Source organism: Martes martes (assembly GCF_963455335.1).
Source record: "Martes martes genome assembly, chromosome: 9".
Classification (NCBI taxonomy): Eukaryota; Metazoa; Chordata; class Mammalia; order Carnivora; family Mustelidae; genus Martes; species Martes martes.
In genome coordinates this window covers 89810741-89831606 of record NC_137896.1, presented here as the reverse complement: position 1 = coordinate 89831606, position 20866 = coordinate 89810741, and the positions used below count along the sequence as shown (strand labels likewise).

At 46.5% G+C, this 20866-nt stretch overlaps 1 protein-coding gene across 2 annotated transcripts in view; it reads left to right on the top strand.

The window, feature by feature from the left end:
- Nucleotides 1-20866, top strand: part of SLC4A5 (solute carrier family 4 member 5) — a gene marked incomplete at both ends in the record, with an annotated part of 81842 nt that overhangs the window by 14005 nt on the left and 46971 nt on the right. For both annotated transcript variants that reach the window (XM_080814687.1, XM_080814688.1), the window contains one exon: nt 4219-4348. In XM_080814687.1, coding sequence (XP_080670813.1) covers nt 4219-4348 — 130 coding nt within the window. The remainder of the gene's footprint in view (nt 1-4218; nt 4349-20866) is intronic.

Below are 20866 nucleotides of genomic sequence, written 5' to 3'. Positions count from 1 at the left end.
CTTCCTCTCCAGAGAGCTGTCTGTGGTCTGATGTGGCTGGGGTCCGGGTCATCTGGGATTGGGGGTGGCTGGTGTCTGGGGTCAGGGATGGCTGGGGCCAAGGATATCTGGGGTTAAGGGTGACTGGGCTCCAAGACATCTGGCCAAGGAACATGGTAGAACCTAAAAAGGTAGGGAAGAGCCAGATCACAAGGGATGTTTTGAGCCATGTCCTAGACCCTAGGCTCTAGGTAATACAGAGCCTATTAAGGGTTTTTTACCTAGAGAGTAACATGATCAAGTCTACATTTTAAGAGGGTAGTTTTGGAATTCTGATTCTATGGAGAACTGGTGTGTCTCTCAGTCTTAGTCTTCTCCCAATCTAAAGAAAAAATAAGGTTATTTGTTCAATTGCTGGTTTTTCTTCTATAAAATTTCCTTAACTTTTGATGTTTGCTAGCAAGCATCAGCAGTCAATAACCCAATGAAAAGACTATGTTTAAAGTAATAGAAAAATTCAGAAATAAAATTCCTTCAAGTAAATGAGGTGGATTGAGCCATATACAGATAAAGTAATAGTATTTTCTGATAGTAAATTATTTCTAACCCATATGCAAAATATTTTATGGTGCTGCCCAAGTAGCACTATGACTCCCAGGAGTGTGTCATGTGAACATGTCTGAAATGTTTTAAAAGCAAACTTTGCTGCCACATAGGGAGTAGGGGTGGATTATGCAACCAAAGGCAGAAGCAGAAGGAGGCTCTCATGGTGATAGGAACAGGAAACAATGAGAACCTGAACTAAGCTGGTGGCAGTGGGTAAGAAAAGGAGAGAGCTGAAAAGTATTTAGGAAGCAAGGGAAAGAAGTTAGTGTCTGGACATGAATGATGAGAGAGCAAGAGGCTTCAGGAGTGAGTCCAATATTTCTTACGTGGATGACTGGATAGCTAGCATGGCTATCATTCAAAACAGAGAAGGGCAGGGTTGGGGTGTTGGAATAAGGAAAGTGGTTTGAATATATTGAGGTTGACTTGGGAAGGCTGCAGAACTCCCAGATGGAGTAATCCAGTTGATTGCTGGAAATGCTCAATACAAGCAGAGTTTGGAAATATTGGGGACCTCATCTATAGGGTGACACCATAAAGAACACAAGATGGTGTAGAGTTTAGAAAGAGAAAAGAGAAGAAGGCCAAGGAGAGATCTTGAGAAAGATGAAGATTTAAGTAAGACGGGCAAGAGGGGCCAGGGAAAAATACTGAGGAGTCCTCAAAGAGATAGGACAAAAATATCAAGAAAGTACTTTGTTATGAGAACCAAGAGTGTAGCATGTCTGTCCAGAGGGAGCAGTCACCACCACTGATGACCCAAAGAGATAAACCAGACCTGTTGGTTTGCTTGGTTTTATTAACTAATTGGTTTGAGAATAAGATAGCAAGAGTGATCTCAGGGCATGGTTGTAAACTCAGGTGTGTAACATAAATGAGATTAGCAGGGTAGAAGAGGGAGCATTTTAGCAAATTAAAATGCATTTTCCCATGACACTCTGTGTCAACTGTATTCAAATAAAAGGACTTTTAAAAAATACGTATACCCACCTGAAGAAAGCAGCTGTCACTCAGCCTTACTTGGTCGGTGCCAAGCAGGAATGTAGGCACAGTCCTCAGAGCATCTGAATTTTCAAGAGAAGTCAGAAATCTGGATTCTTAAATGAAATCTCACAATTCTTTATGTTAGCAACTATTTCAAAAACTTTTATACTCTGTGAGGGCTAAATTAAACATATCTTTGAATGGTCAGTTTGAAATCTCTGTCACTTAGAGAGGTGGGGCTGAACCAGTTGCAGCAGGTTGGAAAGTGATTGGGTAAGGAGGAAGTAGAGACCTCTCCTTCAAGAAGTTGGAGAGAAAGGAGAGCAGGAGAGCATGGAAGGCAGGTAGAGTCAGGGGAGAGTGTTCTAGGGTAAGAAGAACTGTTTATAGGCTGGGAGAAAAAGAGTGGAGAAACGAAGTTGAAAACCAAGGTGAAGAAAGGATAGTTGATAAAATAACTGTCCGGCAGAAGAGAATAAATGTGGCCAGAGATTAAGCTGGAGGAAGGGTTCCTTTGTTCAAAAATGGACTACAAAGTGGTAAGGGTACAGAGAAACTAGAAGGGAGATGGCAAGGGATTTCACATCTTGAGGCCTTTATTTACTTGGTGAGGTGGGTAGGAGATGGATCAAGAGGCTTGAAGAGAGGAGCAAGGGTATGAATGGCATCGAGGGACATGGGACACGCCGCTGACAAGGATGAGTGGGAAGTGGCTGCACTTCTGAGACCTGCTGAGGGTGGAAAACCTCCATTTGCACAGCTGGATGGTTTTCTCCAGCAGGGCTCATGAGCCTGGGTGCTGGGGTTGGTGGTGAAGGGGATTAGCACCTGATACACTGCAGGCCCTTGTCATGTGTCTTATTCTCCTTAACTGACCTATCTCCTTGCTCCTCTCAACAACCCTGCTCATTCAGACTGAACACCTATAAGCAAGTGGCAGCTCTTGGATTCATACCCATGTCTAGCTGGATTGCAAACCCATTGTGCGCCTTGTCTCCACCGTACCACAGTATCACGCTGCCTCTCCCTGTGTCCCAGGATGTTCCTGTGGACGTGAAGACTGGGCCAATGAATTCTTGTTTGGGCATTGGCTGCCATGTTTTACTGGGAAGTCAAGAACTGGGAGTATGATGACAAAGTAGTTGAAAATTGACCACTGGGAATCCATGGAGAAATAAGTGAGGGCCAATGGGGATGATGAATTGAGGGGACAGAGGGGCTTGGGGGAAGGGGAAGAGTTGATGAAGCCCAGGAGACAATCAATGAGAGACTGAACTGGGGCAGAAGCAAAGGGATTGGTGAAGAGGGAAATATTCCTGAAAACTTTCAATAAGGGGGTGGAGGTGAGAAAAAGTGGTTGAGGTGAAGATGACTCCAGGGTATCTAGCCTGTACAGTTGGGTGGACAGCCATGCCTTTAACCAAGGCTTTCCACATCAAGTACTGCCTCTCTTGTCTTGCTCTAGACACAAGGGCCAGCACATTCTCACTTCAAAGTCTTTGAAACACTCAGAGCACTCTTTTTCCAGAGATGCAGAAGTGGTACATTCTCTACTTCCAAGTCACAATGTAAACATTCTCCTCAGAGGGGTCTTTCTTAGCCAATCTTTCTAATGTAGTTCTCTGTTGCTTTATTTTCTCTCTCTTTTTTTTTTTTTTCAGGACACTTATCAGTACCCGAAATGATTATGCTTTTACCTGTTTTTGTCTGTTTCTACCACTAGAACAGACATTCAAGAGGGATATATGGGATATATGGGCCTTTATCTGAGCTTTGTTTTCCAACACCTGGAACAATGCCTGGCACATAGTTAACTTTCATGAAATACTGAGTAAGAGAAAGGAAAGAAAAGGGATGCGTGGGTGGCTCAGTTGGTTAGGCGTCAGCCTTCAGCTCAGGTCATGATCCCAGGGTCCTGGAATCGAGGCCCACATCTGACTCCCTGCTCAGCGGGGAGCCTGCTTCTCCCTCTGTGTGCTGCTCTTCCTGCTTGTGCTCTCTCTCTGTTAAATAAATAAAAAAAAATTTTTTAAGGGGAGGGGGAGGAAAGAAGGAAGGGAGGCAGGATGGAGAGCATGTTTGGGGAAGGGTACATGTTCAGTGTTGGAAGGTGCCTGAGAAACAGCCAGGAGGTGACATGCAGTGGGGAGTTGGGAAGCAGAGTGGGAGCTCAGGAATAGGTTGTTACCATGCCCAAGAAGGAGGTGGCCTCCTGCTGCACACAGGTACAAGCACGTCCTGTCACAGGCTGACCGGCCTTTAAGGCCAACACTGGGAGTTGACTGGTTTGGGATCCAGTGGCAAGAGGAGTCCTTCTGGGTTTTTTATGCTGAAATTGGGTCAGAGTTTTTATCACTTCTCACTTTTCTGTTTCCCACACTTGCTGCTGCCCAGCTTTGGCCATTTTCTATCCTTCTTTCTTGTCATCTGAATCCCAGACCTTGGAGTCTGAATGTAGATTAAATCCGGTCATCCCCTTTATCTCAAAGAATCTCACCCACATCCAACCCACAGAGGTGTGAGGACTTAGTTTTACTAAATTAGGAAATACTTCTCCCTTGAGCCTGGCTCCTGCTCCATCTCAGTTGGCCTTGCAGCTCTTAGCCTCCTCTGGGCCCTTCAGAAGACCCTGCTGTCCTCTTTTTGCAGGGTCTCCAGCTGCTGAGCAGCTCCAGGACATCCTGGGGGAGGAAGATGAGGCTCCCAACCCCACCCTCTTCACAGAGATGGACACCCTGCAGCACGACGGAGACCAGATGGAGTGGAAGGAGTCAGCCAGGTGAGGCAGAGCCCCAGGGGAAGGGAGAAGGCAGCTTCCCACTGCAGTGTGCCTGGGGCCCAGGCTGAGCTGATCTTCCTGGTGGGAAGGACCAGTGGCATCTTGCACCTTGTATCCTGCTGGGGCACTCCCTGAGCCCTAAAGACCTCCATGTCGGCCTTCCTTGGTGTCCAGAACTGGGCTGGACGCAAATAAGCAAACACATACCTATCACTTTGTCTTTATTCTCAAATTAAAACCCAAGTGGGAAAGTAGAACAGATACCCATGAGGCCATGAGAGAATAATAAAAGGACATATATACTTTCTTGTCAAATGGTTCAAACTAAATGCTGTAGTTTGAGGGAAAGGAGAAGGGAAAACACCAAGGGGGGCTGGGGTAGGCAGGTAGGGCTTCCTAGAGGAAGAAAAATGTTTGTCATGAAAAATCCAGGTGGGGAGGCCTGAAGAAGGACCTCTGAAGAAAAGAGACTCAGCAAAGTTTGGGGTGGGACAAGCAGAGTGGAGCTCTGGAGGCTCCACTCTGTGGAGGGATTGGGACAGAGGAACTGACTGTGTATACAGGGGTAGTAGAAGGAGAAGAGGCAGAAGGCTGTTGGGGAACAACGTGGTGAAGACATGGAGCCAGGGGAGGATTGGAGTGAGGAGTAGTGCTGGCCATATCCAGTGCCTGGGATAGGGTTGCTTTCTAACTGGACTGGTCAGCAACACCAAATGCTGCCAAGAGTCTAAGGAAAAGGTAGGCTATGGTAGGAGGCAGCAAGAAGGGCTGCTCCTGGGTAGGAGCTTGAGAAAGGCCAAAAAGTGGGCCATACCAATGTTTTTTTTTTTTTTTATTAGTATGCCCCTCACCCCCAAGAAATTTTTAATTTAAATTTAACTTTATTAAATTAGTATTTATTTCTCAGAGGAATTAAATACTAAGGAACATGTTTTAAGTCAGGTTGGCTTGAACTTTGGAATGCCATAAACCATGATAATACCTAAAACTTTTTGTTCCCCAAGACTCCTTTGGGGCTGCTGTTGCCCCAGTTGAGAATGCCTGTGTCTAGGACTGGCTGGGCCTGGGGGCCACCAGGATGCCCAGATCCTGGCAGCTGCTCCATCCATGGCCTGGGCTCTTCCCTCACCCACCAACCTCACTTACCTGGTCAGTTGCTCTGTAGAGTGAGGAAGAGCAGGTTTGGACATCCCCAAGCCTCCTCCTTCAAATCACTCCTAGAAGAAAGGCCACTGGGTGGACTACCAGATCCCTGCAGGCCTCCGGGAGTGAATGAATTCTAGCCTCATGGCCTGCCCCAATCCCTGTCTGGAAGCCCTGGAGCCTCTATTTATGAGCCATTCAGCAAGCCCTTACTATATGCTCAAGAGTTTACAGGCTCATCTTCTGCACAATGACCGTGAGGAAGTGGAAGCTAGATTATCCCCATTTTATAGATGAGGATACTGAGGTTTAGAGGGGGAAATAGCTTGCAAGGCTTAGAGTGTGCAGGCTGCTGAGTCTGAGTTCTAGACCGGGTCTGTCTGACCCCAGCTTGAGGGCTTATGCACTTTGTCATGTTTCCCCATTTTCTCAGCTAACTTCTCCCCTTCCCCCAACTTCCAGGGGCTCTGTTTGGGTTTCCATGGGAATACATGAGTCTAGAGGCAATTTCACTGGGATGGGAGATAAATGGAGATAGCCACAGAGACCAGGGCATCTATTCAGGGCTGAGAAGAGAGGGGAGAACATTTTAAATGACCAGAGCCCAGTCTGGGCTATGGTGGCTTAATGCATCTGAGGAACTAGTGCTGCTCCTCCCTTCCTTGTCCAAGGTGGGCCAATAGAAGGAACATTGAGAGGGGCCTTCTCAGAGACCCCGTAAGAAAAACATTTTCTCTCCGCTGGGCAAGATCTGCATCCAGGACCACCCCTGGCAACAAATGCCAGGACCAGACCTTCCATGAGGGCCTATCATACAGGCCCACAGAACCCTTGCTAAGAATGCCTCTGGGCCCTCAGAGACCCAATTGTCTGTCACCATAGACAAAATACTGTTTCTGGTCTGAGCATAGATCCATAGTGCCTTCTGCATTGTAGACCCTGTAATGAAACTGGTAAACTGTAGGAGATGATGTTTGTAGAAGGAAGCTCCTCCAGAAATAGAAAGGAGTCTGATCCTTAACCATCTACAAGCTGTTGGGTTTCCCTGTGAGGTAGGCTTTCTGAGGACAGCATCTGTGGTGATCCTGGAAGGGTCCTCAGTGGACCTCAAACCAACAGTGAGAGGAAAATGATGACTAGGGGCGCCTGGGGTGTTCAGTCGGTTAAGTGTTTGCCTTCAGCTCAGGTCAGGAATCAAATCCTGCATCATCGAACTCTTTGCTCAGTGGGGAACCTGCTTCTCCCTCTGCCTGCTGCTCCCCCTGCTTGTGTTCTCTCTCTCTCTCTCTGACAAGTAAATAATTAAAATCTTAAAAAAAAAAAAAAAGTGATGACTAGAAGAAGTTAAAATGGCTGAACCCAATTCCAGGCAGATGTGAGGGAGAAGCAGCTTGGGGGCCAACTTGGGGGCTGGAAACAGTGAGAGGAGAGGAGCTCAGACCTCCCTACCTGGAGCCCCCTTTCTCTACCTAGCCTTCTTTAATCTTTTGTCCAGCCAGCCGCCTCAGGTTTTCACCTCACTGTTGGAGGTTTGACCAACAAGGCTGTAGAGAGGTCAGAGGAAGGGCTTGACCGTTGGCCAACAAGTCCACCTTGGCTTGGACACTTGTGCTGGAGACTCCTCTGAGCTAACTGCAACAGTGGAGGTGCTTGGGGCCAGGCCACACCCCCACAAAAGAATGGGAAACATTTCCCTCAGCTGACAGGCTATGAGATCTACTCCAGGAAGCCAGAGGTCTTAGAAGTTTCCAGAATCCAAGAATCTGCAACTCCTGGGGTGTTCTGGCCTCCTTGGGGTAATGGGAGAAAATGATGGTGGTGTGGGGGGGTGGACAACCCCTCACACAGACACTCAGGCTCTGGGAGGGTTATAGGCCTATACCCACATCAAAGGGAACAGAGGAGGGGACCCTTTAATAAAAGCATTTAATTTGCTGCAGGAGTGTTTGCTTTATTGAGTCAGGAGATTAACACAGAGTGAAAATCTCAAATCCGCAAGGAATTTTCCCTGGTGGTGCTTTGTTGGGGGTTATTAGTTTGGGGGATGTTTTGAGCCCTTGGAGAAGGAGTCACCGCTGGACGGATTTAAATGGCTTTTTGAGCTCCACTGAATCCTTGCCCCTGTGCGCATAATGGGGACTGTGTGTGCGGGCGTCACTTCTGATGTGATCAATGCTGGTAGGTCAGGCTGTTAATAAGATAGATTTTTACTAACTCTGTCTCTTCAGCATTCCCGGGAGGAAAATTAAGCTGGCTGTTGGCTGATCCTGACCTTGCCTGAAGGGAGGGCTGGGTCAGGTGGGTGGGGGCACACAGCCCCTCACTTCCAGCAAACAACTTACCCAGAATGCTGTCCTCTCTCAGGCCCAAGTCAGCCTGGCTGCAAGGACAGCAAGAGAAGAATGACCTGGGCTATAACCCACCCAAGTGTGGAGGGCCCTTTGGGGTTACCCAGAGATAGCCAGAGTTTAAAGCCTTCTAGGGGCACCTGGGTGGCTCAGTGGGTTAAGCCTCTGCCTTTGGCTCAGGTCATGATCCCAGGGTCCTGGGATCGAGCCCCGTGTCGGGCTCTCTGCTCTGCGGGAAGCCTGCTTCCCCCTTTCTTTCTCCCTGCCTCTCTGCCTACTTGTGATCTCTGACTGTCAAATAAATAAAAATTAAAAAAAAAATAAAGCCTTCTAAGAGTTCTGAGAGAAAATTCCAAATCCAAACTGTCTCTGATCTCAACTCAGAGCAGACCAAAAAGTGAACTTTGCAGAGGTTCTTTTTTATTTAAATTTAATTTTTTTGCACTGTTCCAAAATTCATTGTTTATGCACCACACCCAGTGCTCCATGCAATACGTGCCCTCCATAATACCCACCAACAGGCTCACCCAATCCCCCTCCCCTCCAAAACCCTCAATTTGTTTCTTAGAGTCCACAGTCTCTCATGGTTTGTCTCCCCCTCCAGTTTCCCCCAACGCACTTCTCTCCATCTCCCCATGTCCTCCGTGTTTTCTTTATGTTCCACAAATAAGCGAAACCATATGATACTTCACTCTCTCTGCTTGACTTATTTCACTCAGCATAATCTCCTCCAGTCCTGTCCACGTTGATACTAAAGTTAGGTATTCATCCTTTCTGATGGAGGCATGATATTCCATTGTATATATGGACCATATCTTTTTTATCCATTTGTCCATTGAAGGGCATCTTGGTTCTTTCCACAGTTTGGTGACTGTGGTCATTTTGCAGAGGTTCTTTTCTTTTCTTTTTTTTTTAAGATTTTATTTATTTGACAGACAGAGATCACAAGTATGCAGAGAGGCAGGCAGAGAGGAAGGGAAGCAGGCTCCCCGCTGAGCAGAGAGCCCAATGCGGGGCTCGATTCCAGGACCCTGGGATCATGACCCGAGCCGAAGGCAGAGGCTTAACCCACTGAGCCACCCAGGTGCCACCATTTTGCAGAGGTTCTTATGAGACACCTGTGCTTTAAGGACATTCCTGTGATGACCAGGAAAGGGTGGAAGGAAGGGCAGGAAAAGTGGGTCAGCTTAGTTGGGTCAAACCAAATCAGCATATTTTCAAAAGCATCTTCTGTGCGGGGATGCTTGTACGCTCCGTGTGTGATAGAGGGGAGAGCCTGAACTTTGTCTCAGCTTTAAACTGCTCCCACTTAAAATCCTGTAGAATGCCTTTCTAGTATCATCTCCCTGCTTAGTCTGGGGCAGAATCCACCCTCAGCCTCTGGCCTCACTACTCCCCCAGGACCACTCTACGGATTAAAAGCAGAGTAGGAAGCTGAGAGCTCTTAGCACAGAAGTCTGCAAACCTCATTCATTTGTTTAAGTATGATTTACAAAGTGTTTACTGTCTGTAAACCTGAGCCAGTTGCTGGAGATCCAAAAATGAGCACAGCAGATGCCGTCCTGACTCACTTGGGCTTTCCGTCGAATGGGGTACAAAAGTGGCATTTGAAAAAACAGGGATTTGAAGATGGGGGTGCTGTGAAAGCACAGTGTGGGGGCACCCAGCCCAGACAGTAGGGCTCAAGGAAGTCAAACAGGAGCAAGAGGTGTTCACCCTAAGCTCTGAAAGATAGGTCAGAGTAAGCCAGAGGAGGGTATGGAGGGGGAAAGGAGAGGCCCGGGAACCAGGAGAACAGACCCACAGAGGAAGGGGCAGAAATGCCCGTGGCTAGGCTGTACAGTGTGGGGTCAGTCGTGGAGGGCCAACGCAGGCCATGTTGTGCAGTTTGAACTTGAGCTCAGTGGGAGCTCGCACTGAGGGGAAGCGGAGCAGGATGGTCTGGGAGAGGCCACTCTGGCTCTGTAGAAAAGGAGGCAAGACTGGGCCTGTCAGGAGGCTGGTCCTGGTGAAAGGTGGGACCCCGAACCTAGATGTTGGCAGTGGGAACAGAGAGCAGGGGTGGATTTGAGACCGATTTTTTTTTTGAGCAGATAATTTAATATATTTTGAGCATGTAATTTAATATATATATTATATGTGTGTGTGTTAATATATATATTCCTTTTAAATATACTTTGTTTTTTAGAGCAGTTTTAGATTCACAAGAAATGTGGGTGGAAGGTGCAGAGTTCCCATTTTCCCCCAGCCCCTGAATGGGCAGAGCCTTCCCTGTGGCGAACACACTCCATGAACATGGTCCATTTGTCACTGTTGGTGAGTCTATGTTGCCACACCAGCACCCAGAGCCCAGAGTTTACATGAAGGTTCACTCTTGGTGTTGTACCTACTGTGGGTTTGGACAAATATGTAAGAACGTGTTTCCATCATTATTGCATCCTACACAGTAGTTTCACTGCCCCAAACATCTTCTGTGCTCTGCTTATTCATATCACTCTCTTCCTAATCCCTGGCAGTCACTACTCTTTTTACAGGATTTGAGACCTGTCTTAACAGGGAGGATTTACAGGACTTAGTAACAGGTGGCATACGGGGGACCAGGATAGCTGGGGAGATGCCCAGCTTTCCTGCTTGAGCAAGCGGGTAACTTGTGGTAGCAATATAGGAAACCCAGGAGGAAGAGCAAATTCTCATTGTGTTGGGCATTTTTGTTCTGGTGGATGCTGATGATGAGTGCCCCCTGGCACATGTTCTGTTTGGGGAAGCTGCAGGTGGAGGTGTCCAGCAGGTCTAGCTATGGAGGTCTAGAGCTGAGTGGAGAAGCCTAGATTTGTCCGTGCTCAGCATCTAGATGGGACTCAAACCCATATAAAAGGGTAAAGTTGGCCCTGAGATCGTGAAGTGAGAGTTCCCAGGGCAGAACCCCCAGGTCACTAATGTTTGCGGGGTGGGCAGAGGGAGTAGAACCCACCACGGAGACTGAGAAGGAGCCACTAGAGAGGTAGGAGGGAAACAAGAGGAGTGCTGTGCGCTGGAAACCAGGGGCAGGGAGACATTCAAAATGGAAGGAGCGGCCACCAGTGGGAGAGGAACAGAAGAGTATCCATAGGATGGAGAGATGAGAGCAGTCCTCAGGGGTGACATGGGGCAGAAAGGGAGAAGAGAGTCAGGATGACGAGGGTGGGTTCAGTGGAATGGTTCTTCCAAGATGCTTGTCTGTGAAAGGTGGCAGTGAGCTTGGTCTCCCAAGGGAGGCTTTTGTTCTTTGTGAGCATGAGCGATCTGAGCATACCAAAGGCTAATGGAAAGGGGCCAGATGAAGGAGAGTGGTGTAAAGACGCGTGATTGGGAGAGGAGCTGCTGGGTGGAGGGGACAGGGCCCTGAGCCCCCAGCTGGAAGGCCCCACCCCTTCTGTGTGACAGGCCAGAAGGAAGGAGCAGAGGGCAGGGCAGCTGCAGCAAGGCCTGGGGGCTCCTATCAGGGAATTAGAGAGGGCTGGTGATTGCCAGAGCCATCTCTTGTTGGACAAGGTGGGGAATGGAAGAGCGGACTGCGGGAGCTGCAGGTGGCCAGGTGGTCCTGAGGAAGGTGAGCAGCTGCGGGTCGGGGCCTCCTTTGGCTGCCGTTGAGCCATGCATGGAGATTTGTGGTCCCATGAAAGTTTTCAAGGTTATTTGACCTTGACTAGTTGCTGGTCTGAATAGTCTCACAGTCTTTATCAAGCCACTTTCACATTCAGTAGCTGACATGGTGCTTTCCTCTCCCTCCACTAGTAAAGCACTGATACCTGACACTTATGCCGAGTAAGTGGGAAAAAGTGATTTTGTATGAATCAGAACTTGGATGGCAGCCCAGGTAGAAGTAGGCAATGTTCCCCCAGACCTCCAAGGCCCTGGTTGCCTCCAGTGCTCTCACCTGTGAGCCGTGTAAACACAGACCCGGGGCCTGAGCCAGGGTGTGTGTCCCCCAGGGATTTCCTGATCACGTCTAGTCAGCACAGCTCAGGGTGGGGGCTCCCTGAGGCCTAACAGCCCAGGAGGGGCCAGCTTCAGAGTGCTTGCGGACAGGCTGGGGAAGCACCAGCCCGTCCTTGGGGAGGGCCAGGCAGTGACACAACGCCATCACCTGGTAGACTCGGGACAGTAAGCTAGGGTTAGCTGGCCAGTGGGCCAGGGAGGCTCGCTAAGTGAGGAGAGAGGTCAGGAGGCTTCCTGGACGTGGCTTGACTGGCTGGCAGTTCCACACAGCCCCTAGGGGCTGGTCAGCAGGAACGATCACCTTTCCACAACCAAGGACATCCTTGGGTGGCTCCCTCAGTTGCAGTTATCAAGAGAGGAGAAGGGGAGCCTGGGTGGCTCAGTCAGTTAAGTGTCTTGCCGTGGGCTCAGGTCATTATCCCAGAGTCCTGGGTTCAAGCCCTGTGTCTGGCTCCTTGCTCAGCAGGGAGCCTGCTTCTCCCTCTGCCTGCTCTTCCCCCTGATTGTGCTGTCTCTCTCTGACAAATGAATAGATAAAATCTTTAAAAAAAAAAAAAAAAAAGGGAGGGGGAAGAAAATCTACCACAGATCATCTTGCCTGCCAAGACACTAGTTGATTCATCCACATATACATATAAATGTAAATACGTATTTGTCTAAATCCAAATATATATATTTTTAACTTTTAAATATCTAAATAACTGTCTATAATTTTTTATTATGGAAAGTTTCAAACACGAAAAGTAGAGAGAACAGTATAATGAGCCCTCACCTATCTATTACCCAGCTTCATCAATGATTAATATTGGATCTATCTTCACCGTTTTTTTTTAGTTTGCTTTTAGGAATTTTGTTTTGTTGTTTCTCTTTTGCCGCAATGTTTTAAAGAAGATCCTGCATGTTGTAAACACTTTAGTACACAACCTGATGAGATTAGACTTCTTCTATAAAGACAACGACGATGTCATTATATCTCCTAACAAAACTGAGAGCCATTCCTTAATATGATATTTAGTATACCTTCAAATGTCCCTAATTTTCTCAAAAACATTACTGTTGGTTTTTGCAACTTCAAATCAAAACAAGGTCCACCAACTGATATTGGTGGTTATGTCTCCTGTCTTGTTAGGATCAGAACTGTCCGATGCCAGAGATGCTGAAGGAATAGACCACCCTGAAAAGCCTTTGTCAGGTGTTTGTGCTAAAGGCAGGAGCCTCCCCATCTGATACACACAGCCTCATGAGCACAGCCTAAGCTCAAGGGAGCTGGCAGGGCCTCTGTAGGATGGCCAAGGGACAGAGAAATGTCCCTGTCAACTTAGGGGCATTGTAGGCTGCAAGTAACAGAACAAGTAAGCCCAAAAGAGGGAGCATCAGCCGAATATGGGGTGCCTCATGGTACCCGGGAATGGTCGGTCAGGTATGTCAAGGCCTGGACCCAGGAAGCCAGGCTGTTCTCTTTCTCTGCTTCTGGTCTCTGCCTGTCTCTGAGCAGTGTCTTCCCTCTTCTGCTGCTGTCCTTGTCCCTTCCTTTTGTCCCTATCCTTGGCTATCCCTTAGCTTCTAAGTTTACATCTATTCTACTCAAGGGACCATCCCACAATATGCATCTATTTCTTAGTCCCAATTCCTAATTCTTCAAAGAGCATCCGATTTGCCCAACTTTGGTTGTCCCAACATTGTGACCCAAATCAGAGTTGTGGGGAGCTTGAGGGAGGGCTGGGCATGGCCTAGGGAACCTATCCCCATGAATGGCAGCAGAGCAGACACCCCAAATATGTCTTTTGCACATCTGTAGTAGCAAAGATGTGCACTTTATATAACCTATTCTGTGGCTGCAGTTGTGTTTCTAATGCCAAGCATAACTTCCAGAAGAGTATGGGTGTATAGAGTATAGAACTTCCATGAGAGTATAGGCGGGAGTTTTGCCAACCTGCCCCCCCTTGGACAAGCACTTCACTGGTCACATCCGGTCTCCGTTCGTGGATAACTACTGTCACCACTCCCCTGGATCAGTTCCTATTGATCCTACCAAATCCAGGGTAGTGGAAAAGTGGAAAGTTTGGAATTTTGGATAATTTATCTTAGCCATACCTCTCTCCTTTCATTCTTAAAGTATTTTAGGGGATGTTGTGTCAGGTTCTACAGGAGAATTGAAATGAGACATGTCTGAATCTGATCTCAAGATGCTTATGATCTAGTGCAGGTGTCAACAAAATTCTTTAAGGGACAGATAGTATTTTAGGCTTTCTGTTCATATAGGAGCTCTTCTTCCTCTTTTTCTTCTAGTTTTCTTCCTCCTTTCTTGCTCCTTTCTTACTACTGCCTGGGAGGCTCAGTCATTAAGCGTCTGCCTTCCGCTCAGGTCATGATCCCAGGGTCCTGGGATCGAGCCCTACATTGGGCTCCCTGCTCAGCACTAACCTGGACAATGAGAATAGTAGCAGACCTTCCTCAAGGCGCTGATTTGAGGATTAAGTGAGATAATACATGTGAAGTTCTTAGTATAATACCTGGTGCATAGTATGTGCCCAGTAAGCTTTAGCCACTGTTGTTATATTAAGTGCTATGTGATAAATGACGCGGGATGGGATGGTAGTGAGAGGAAGGAGCAGTCTCTTCAAGCTGGGTCCCTGGGGAGGCTTTGCCTGGGTGAAGTGACCTTTGGACAAGGGCCTGAATAGCAGAGGTGGGAGAGAGAGTACCCAGGGAGAGAAGGGTACCTTTTCCTGAGAGGTGGGGAGGAGGAGACCCTGAGGGGAACTGACAAGCTGGTAAATGACAGTCCTTTGGAGGTCATTACAAAAACCTCTGGGACACACAGACAAGTGGTCTTTAGAGAGACTTGGCTCCAGAAGCCTTTCCCTGAAGGAACCAGGTAGGAATTTGCCAGTTGCTATGCCTGATGGCATTCACTTAGCTGTGGGCTCCACCTTACTGCTGAATGAAGACATGATATGCAGCAGGACGGACCCCTCACCAAATGCATGACCTTTCGAGCAGGGTACCCACCCCCGTTCCATGACCACAGCTCCTGGAATGACACACCTCTGCCTCATTGCTCCCAGCTAACCACTGAGTGCGCTTTCTGAGAACTGATTCTCCAGTAATCCCAAACTGCACTGCATAACCAAAGGCCCTTAGAAGAGACCTCTATGCCAGCAAAATGAGAGACTTTCAATCACAGGGAGTTAGTCAGCCATGAAAGCATGCGGGGTTCACTCCAGAACAGTCTACAACAGAGGTGCCCACTTGTCTGGTCCCAGTCCCAGACAAATCTCATTTGCAGAGATGGAAGATTCCATTTATCCTGTTAAACATTTGAGTTACTTAGCCTCCGTTCTGATTCTGTATCTCTCTGATGATAATTCGGCTTTCTCCGTGCATCTGCCTAGAAGGAGAGAAAGCAGGAGCTGCAAGATGACTGTAACTAACTCCGTAACTGTTGGAAAGCTCATTGTAAATTTGGGTTTATTTATCGATCTTGTGAACTTGGTTACCATTAGTCAGTATCCTTGGAACTGATCACCTCTGGGATAATAAAAAGACAAATTTCTGAGTCTGCTCTGGGGTGGATACCCCAAGAGACCTGTGAGGCTTTTCTCCTCCTGGTACCTTCTAAACCTCTGCATTACCATGTTGACCCTTGACCCATACCTGCCCCCTCAGTCTTCCATGCTTTAGTCTTTCAAATACATTGTCAGGTTTGGTTTGTGAACATATATACCATATGTGCAATTTTAATTAGTCGTAGAAGTAACTTTTTGTGTCACTTTATGTATACATATTTTAATACACGTGCTTATCATTATGTAGTAAGAATTTGCCAAATAAATTGTAGAAATGGGCAAAAATTTGCTTGGGAGTTCCCCTTTTGAAAAACTTTTCTTCCAGATGCCATCTCTTGGTGCCTCTTTCAAAGACTGAAACTAGGGAATATCTAAAGATATCTCAGACATTTCCAGGAAAATTCTTGATTGGCCCCTGAGAGAATTAACACTGGCCTTTGGTTTCTGCTGGAAAATTCAGGGTGTTGATATGACTCAAAGCAAAGTTAAATAGCTTTGCCAGATGCTGGGGGAAAACTCATATTCATGTTACTTTTAAGAATCTGTTACTCTTAAGAATGAATCTGTTAAAGTCACAAAATCTATTATTAGCTGGCCCCAAGCAACAAGCAAAAACACCATGTCTTGATGCTTTGTAACTGAGACATGGAAGTCAAGTCTTTGGACAATGGGTGATGGGGCAGGGATGGGAGAGGTACAGAATAAAGTCAGTGAGGCCATGGAAGTGGAGAATTACCACAGTGTAGTGTGTACTTCTCAACTTTTAGGTGAGTATACATAACTTCATCTAAGCAATAAATTCATACAAATATAAGTTTTACAACAGATGTTTAGAGGCAACATAACCTTAACATTAAAGGCTGCTTTCTATAGGAGGTTACTTTTTTAAATCTTTATTTTTTTTAATTGAAGTTTTTAGTTTTAGTGTCTTTACAGTCCACATGGGGCTCGAACTCATGACCCTGAGATCAAGAGTCACAGGCTTTTCTGACTGAGCTAGCCAGGCACCCCTACATTTTTTTAATCTTTAAATTTAGGATATTCTTAGAGGAATTTTTGCAAACAAATTAACCAGGACATAATCTAATAATAATGATATGCAAAATAAACACAGAAAGAAAGGACCTCCACTCCAATCAAAATGTTTGTCTATATTTTCCAGACTTTTTTCTTTGCTAACTACGCCCGATGGCCTGCTCGTTATCCTCTTAAAGACCTATGTCTTCCTTTTTAAAGGTACTTATGTCCGATTCTCAGGCCCCTAAGATTCTGATGTCATTAGTTTGGGGTTCAGCCCTAGGTGTTGGAATTTGTCACAAGCTCCCAAATGACACCAATGCTGCTGAGGTTAAGAGTGACTGATACACTAGCCAGGGCAGGGTGAGTGGGGTTATCATTTAAGTCTCTGTCCAAGGAGAGAGCTAGAATTCAGGTCTTCTGGTTTCCAGCTCTTTCCAGGAGAACCCCCTCTTCTTCTAACAACCTGGTTTAAGTGTTGGAAATCCTTGGCTGTACCTGGTAGCTTGCCCCCATGACACTTTCTGCCACTCTAGGTATTAACCGAACAGTGGCTTCTCTAATCGTAACTGTGGCCGAGTTCTGAGTCACAGAAAAGGCCTCTGTTCCAGACCCTCTCTGCGTGACAGGGAACTGCTTTCTGGGACATGTGACTCTTCAAGGTTCTGTTCAGCTCCTCCCCAGCTACAAGAGAGGCACCTGGTGCCCCCCCTCCCGCCTGGACAAACTCCCTGTGAGTTCCTTTCCAGCCCAGAGATTTTCTTTCCACTTGACCTGCTTCTCCAACTCGAATTCCCCATTTTTTGAAGCCAACCATGGTATAAAGGTCACTTTGCAATGAGTTGCTTGGGATTACACATTAACCATTTTATTAGGCGTCCAAGAGTTTTTAAGCCAGGCTCTGATCAGACGCTTTTTAAAGAGCCCATTCCTTTATTCCTTCTGACAAGTGGTTACACGTTTTATTATGGAAAATTTAAACTTGAAAGTAGTATGTAGTAGAATGAGCCCCCACACACCCATCACCCAGGTTCAATGGTTACGAGCTAAGTCATGGCCAATCTTGTGTCTCTATTCCTTGCTTGCCACTCCCCCCACCTGGACACATACACACTGGATCACAGTGACACAAATCCCAGACATACACCATTCCATCTGCAAATGTTTCAGTGTGTGCTTCTAAAAGATAAGGTCTCTTTTCTTCTTTCTTTCCCATTTTTTTTTATTGTGGTAAAATATACTTAACATAATGCTTACCATCTTAGCTATTTTTTAAGCACCCAGTGCAGTGATTTTATTTTATTTTTTTTTAAGATTTTATTTATTTATTTGACAGATAGAGATCACAAGCAGGCAGAGAGGCAGGCAGAGAGAGAGAGAGGAGGAAGCAGGCTCCCCGCTGAGCAGAGAGCCCTATGCGGGGCTTGATCCCAGGACCCCGGGATCATGACCCCAGCCGAAGGCAGAGGCTTTAACCCACTGAGCCACCCAGGTGCCCCAGTGCAATGATTTTAAATACATTCCTAATGTTGTGCAGCCATCACCCCCATCCACCCTCACAGTGCTCTCAACTTCTAAAACTAAAACCGGGAATCCATGAAACAATAACTCTCCTTTCTCCCCTTCCCCCATCCCCGGCCCCTGGAAACCACCCTTCTACCTTATGTCTCCATGATTTTGACAACTCTAACTACCTCATAGAAGTGGAACCATACCCTGTTGGTCTTTTCAGGATGGGCTTATTGCACTTTGCATAATGTCCTCCAGGTTCATTGGTGTGGTAGGATATGCCAGAATTCCCTTCCCTTAATAGTCCATTGTGTGTATATCCCACATTTGCTTATCCATTCATCTACTGGTGCACACTTGGGTTGCTTCCACAGTTTAGCTATAGTGAATAATGCCACTGTGACTATGGATCTTGAGCCACAGACCATCTTCAAGACCCTGTTTTAATTATTTGGGTATTGTTTCAACCATAATACCATTGTCACATCTTTTTTTTTTCTTTAGTGACACTAATTTTTCATTTTTAAATTTTTTTGTGGGGGGAGGGGCAAAGGGGGAGGGAGATAGAGAATCTTAAGCAGGCTCCATGCCCAGCGTGGAGCCTGATGTGGGGCTGGATCCCACGACCCCAAGATCATGACCTGAGCTGAAATCAAGAGTTGAACACTTAACCAACTGAGCTACCCAGACACTCCTAATTCTTTATTTTCATGGAATTATCTAGGCAGTGCCTATATTTCTCAGATCATCTCCTCTATTTTTTAAAAAATATAGTTGGTCCAGGGGTGCCTGGGAAGTTCACATGGCTTATATATATATAAAGTTGGTTCACATACTGCATTTGGGAGATAGGTCTCTGAAGCCATTTTTACTCTACAGGTTCTTCCTCCTCTATTTTTCCTTCACAGTTGTTTTTATTGCTAAAGAAATGGCATCATTTGTCCTATAGGTTTTGCACCTTCTGGATTGCATATGTCTCTGATGGGGTTTAACATCTATATTTATTTTAAAGTGATGGTGAGGTCCAGGCTTGTCTAATTCCAGTCTGCCCTTTTCAGAAGACTGTTTCACAGGTGTCTGCTTCTGTCAGGAGGCTGCTCCCACCCACTGATCTTTGTGTGTGTCTGTGATGGTACTAGACTCTGATGGTTATCACTTTGGTTGTTCCCAGTATTAAGTCTCACCACTGTCTCTTCTCCAGTCGTCTCCTCCTCCTAGACTTCACCCAACATGATTGGTCATGACTCACTACCCTCAAGCAGGAGGGAGTGAGCATTTAACGACAGTAAGGGGACACTGGTGAGAAAGGTGAGAAAGCAGTGGTCCCTGTCCTCAAGAAGCTTGATGTCTATTTGGGGAAGCAGGTATATATCCAAATAACCAGGAAACATGATTGACTACAATTAATTGTTTATTTTAGCATCTGAGCTCCAGAAGTCAGGAACTTTACCCATAACTGTCTATAACAGAGTTGCCTAGATCCCACTCAGGTATTCTGAATATCTTATTTATTTATTTGACAGAGAGATAGAGAGCAGAAGCAGGAGGAGTGGCAGGCAGAAGGAGAGGGAGAAGTAGGCTCCTTGCTTAGTAGGGACCTTGATGAGGGCTTGATCCCAGAACCCTGGGATCTTGACCTGAGCTGAAGGCAGACACTTAACCAACTGAGCCACCCAGATGCCCCCACCCTCCCACTCAGGTATTCTGGGTAAATTGGTCTAGGATAGACCTAGTCATCAAGGTTTTAAAAGCATCTGAGATATTTTTCTGTGCAACTCAGTTTAAGAATCATTATCCTAGGATAGGGGTTCTTAAAGTGTGGTCCCTAGATCATAGCATCAGCATCATATAGGAACTTGTTAGAAATGTCCATATTCTTGGTGCTCCTTCTCCTCTGCCTGAGACCTATGAAATCAGAAACTCTGGGGTGAGACCTGGTAATCTGTATTTTCCTAAGCCTTCCAGTGATACTGATGTGTACTTCAGTTTGAGAACCCTGTCCTCAGTGTACTGTTGGAGAAATAAACAGGATGACTGGGAGAGATTTGAGAGGAAGTGGCCTTCTTGCTGGGCAGTAAAAAATGAAGGAGTCGGGGCACCTGGGCTCAGTGGGTTAAGCCTCTGCTTTCAACTCGGGTCATGATCTCAGAGTCCTGGGATCGAGCCCCACGTCGGGCTCTCTGCTCAGCAGGGAGCCTGCTTCCCCCCCTCTCTCTACCTGCCTCTCTGCCTACTTGTGATCTCTCTTTCTGTCAAATAAATAATAAATAAAATCTTAAAAAAAAAAAAAAGAAAGGGGGCACCTGGGTGGCTCAGTGGGTTAAGCCTCTGCCTTCGGCTCAGGTCCTGATCCCGGGGTCCTGGGATCGAGCCCCGCATCAGGCTCTCTGCTCAGTGGGGAGCCTGCTTCCTCCTCTCTCTCTGCCTGCCTCTCTGCCTGGTTTTGATCTCTGTCAAATAAATAAAATCTTAAAATAAATAAATTTTTTAAAAAAAGAAAGAAAGAAAGAAAATGAAGTGGTCCGATCTGGAAAACAGAGAGGAAAGAGGACATCTCACTATATAGATCCATGACACTCAAAAACTAGGAGCTTGTTAGAAATGCAGAATCTGGGACCCCACCCCAGACCTGGTGAATCAGAATCTGTATTTTAACAATATCTCTATGTGATTTTTTTTTTGTACATTAAAGTTTGAGGGAGGCACACTAGTATAGTGTGTGTACTCCAATTATATAAATCAAAGATACAGGGGGAAAAAATGGCCATGCTAGGAAGGAGACTCCAAAGATATGGTCTACTCTTTCAGCTGGTGTTCTCAAAGCCTGTTTCCTCTTGTACAGGAGAGTGAGACCCACGTGCACAGAGCTGCTTGTCTGCATTTGGACCCCAGACAAGTCCAGCCATCCCTGAGTGACACAGATCTGTATGGTTCAAGAGCAAGGGCTCCTCAAC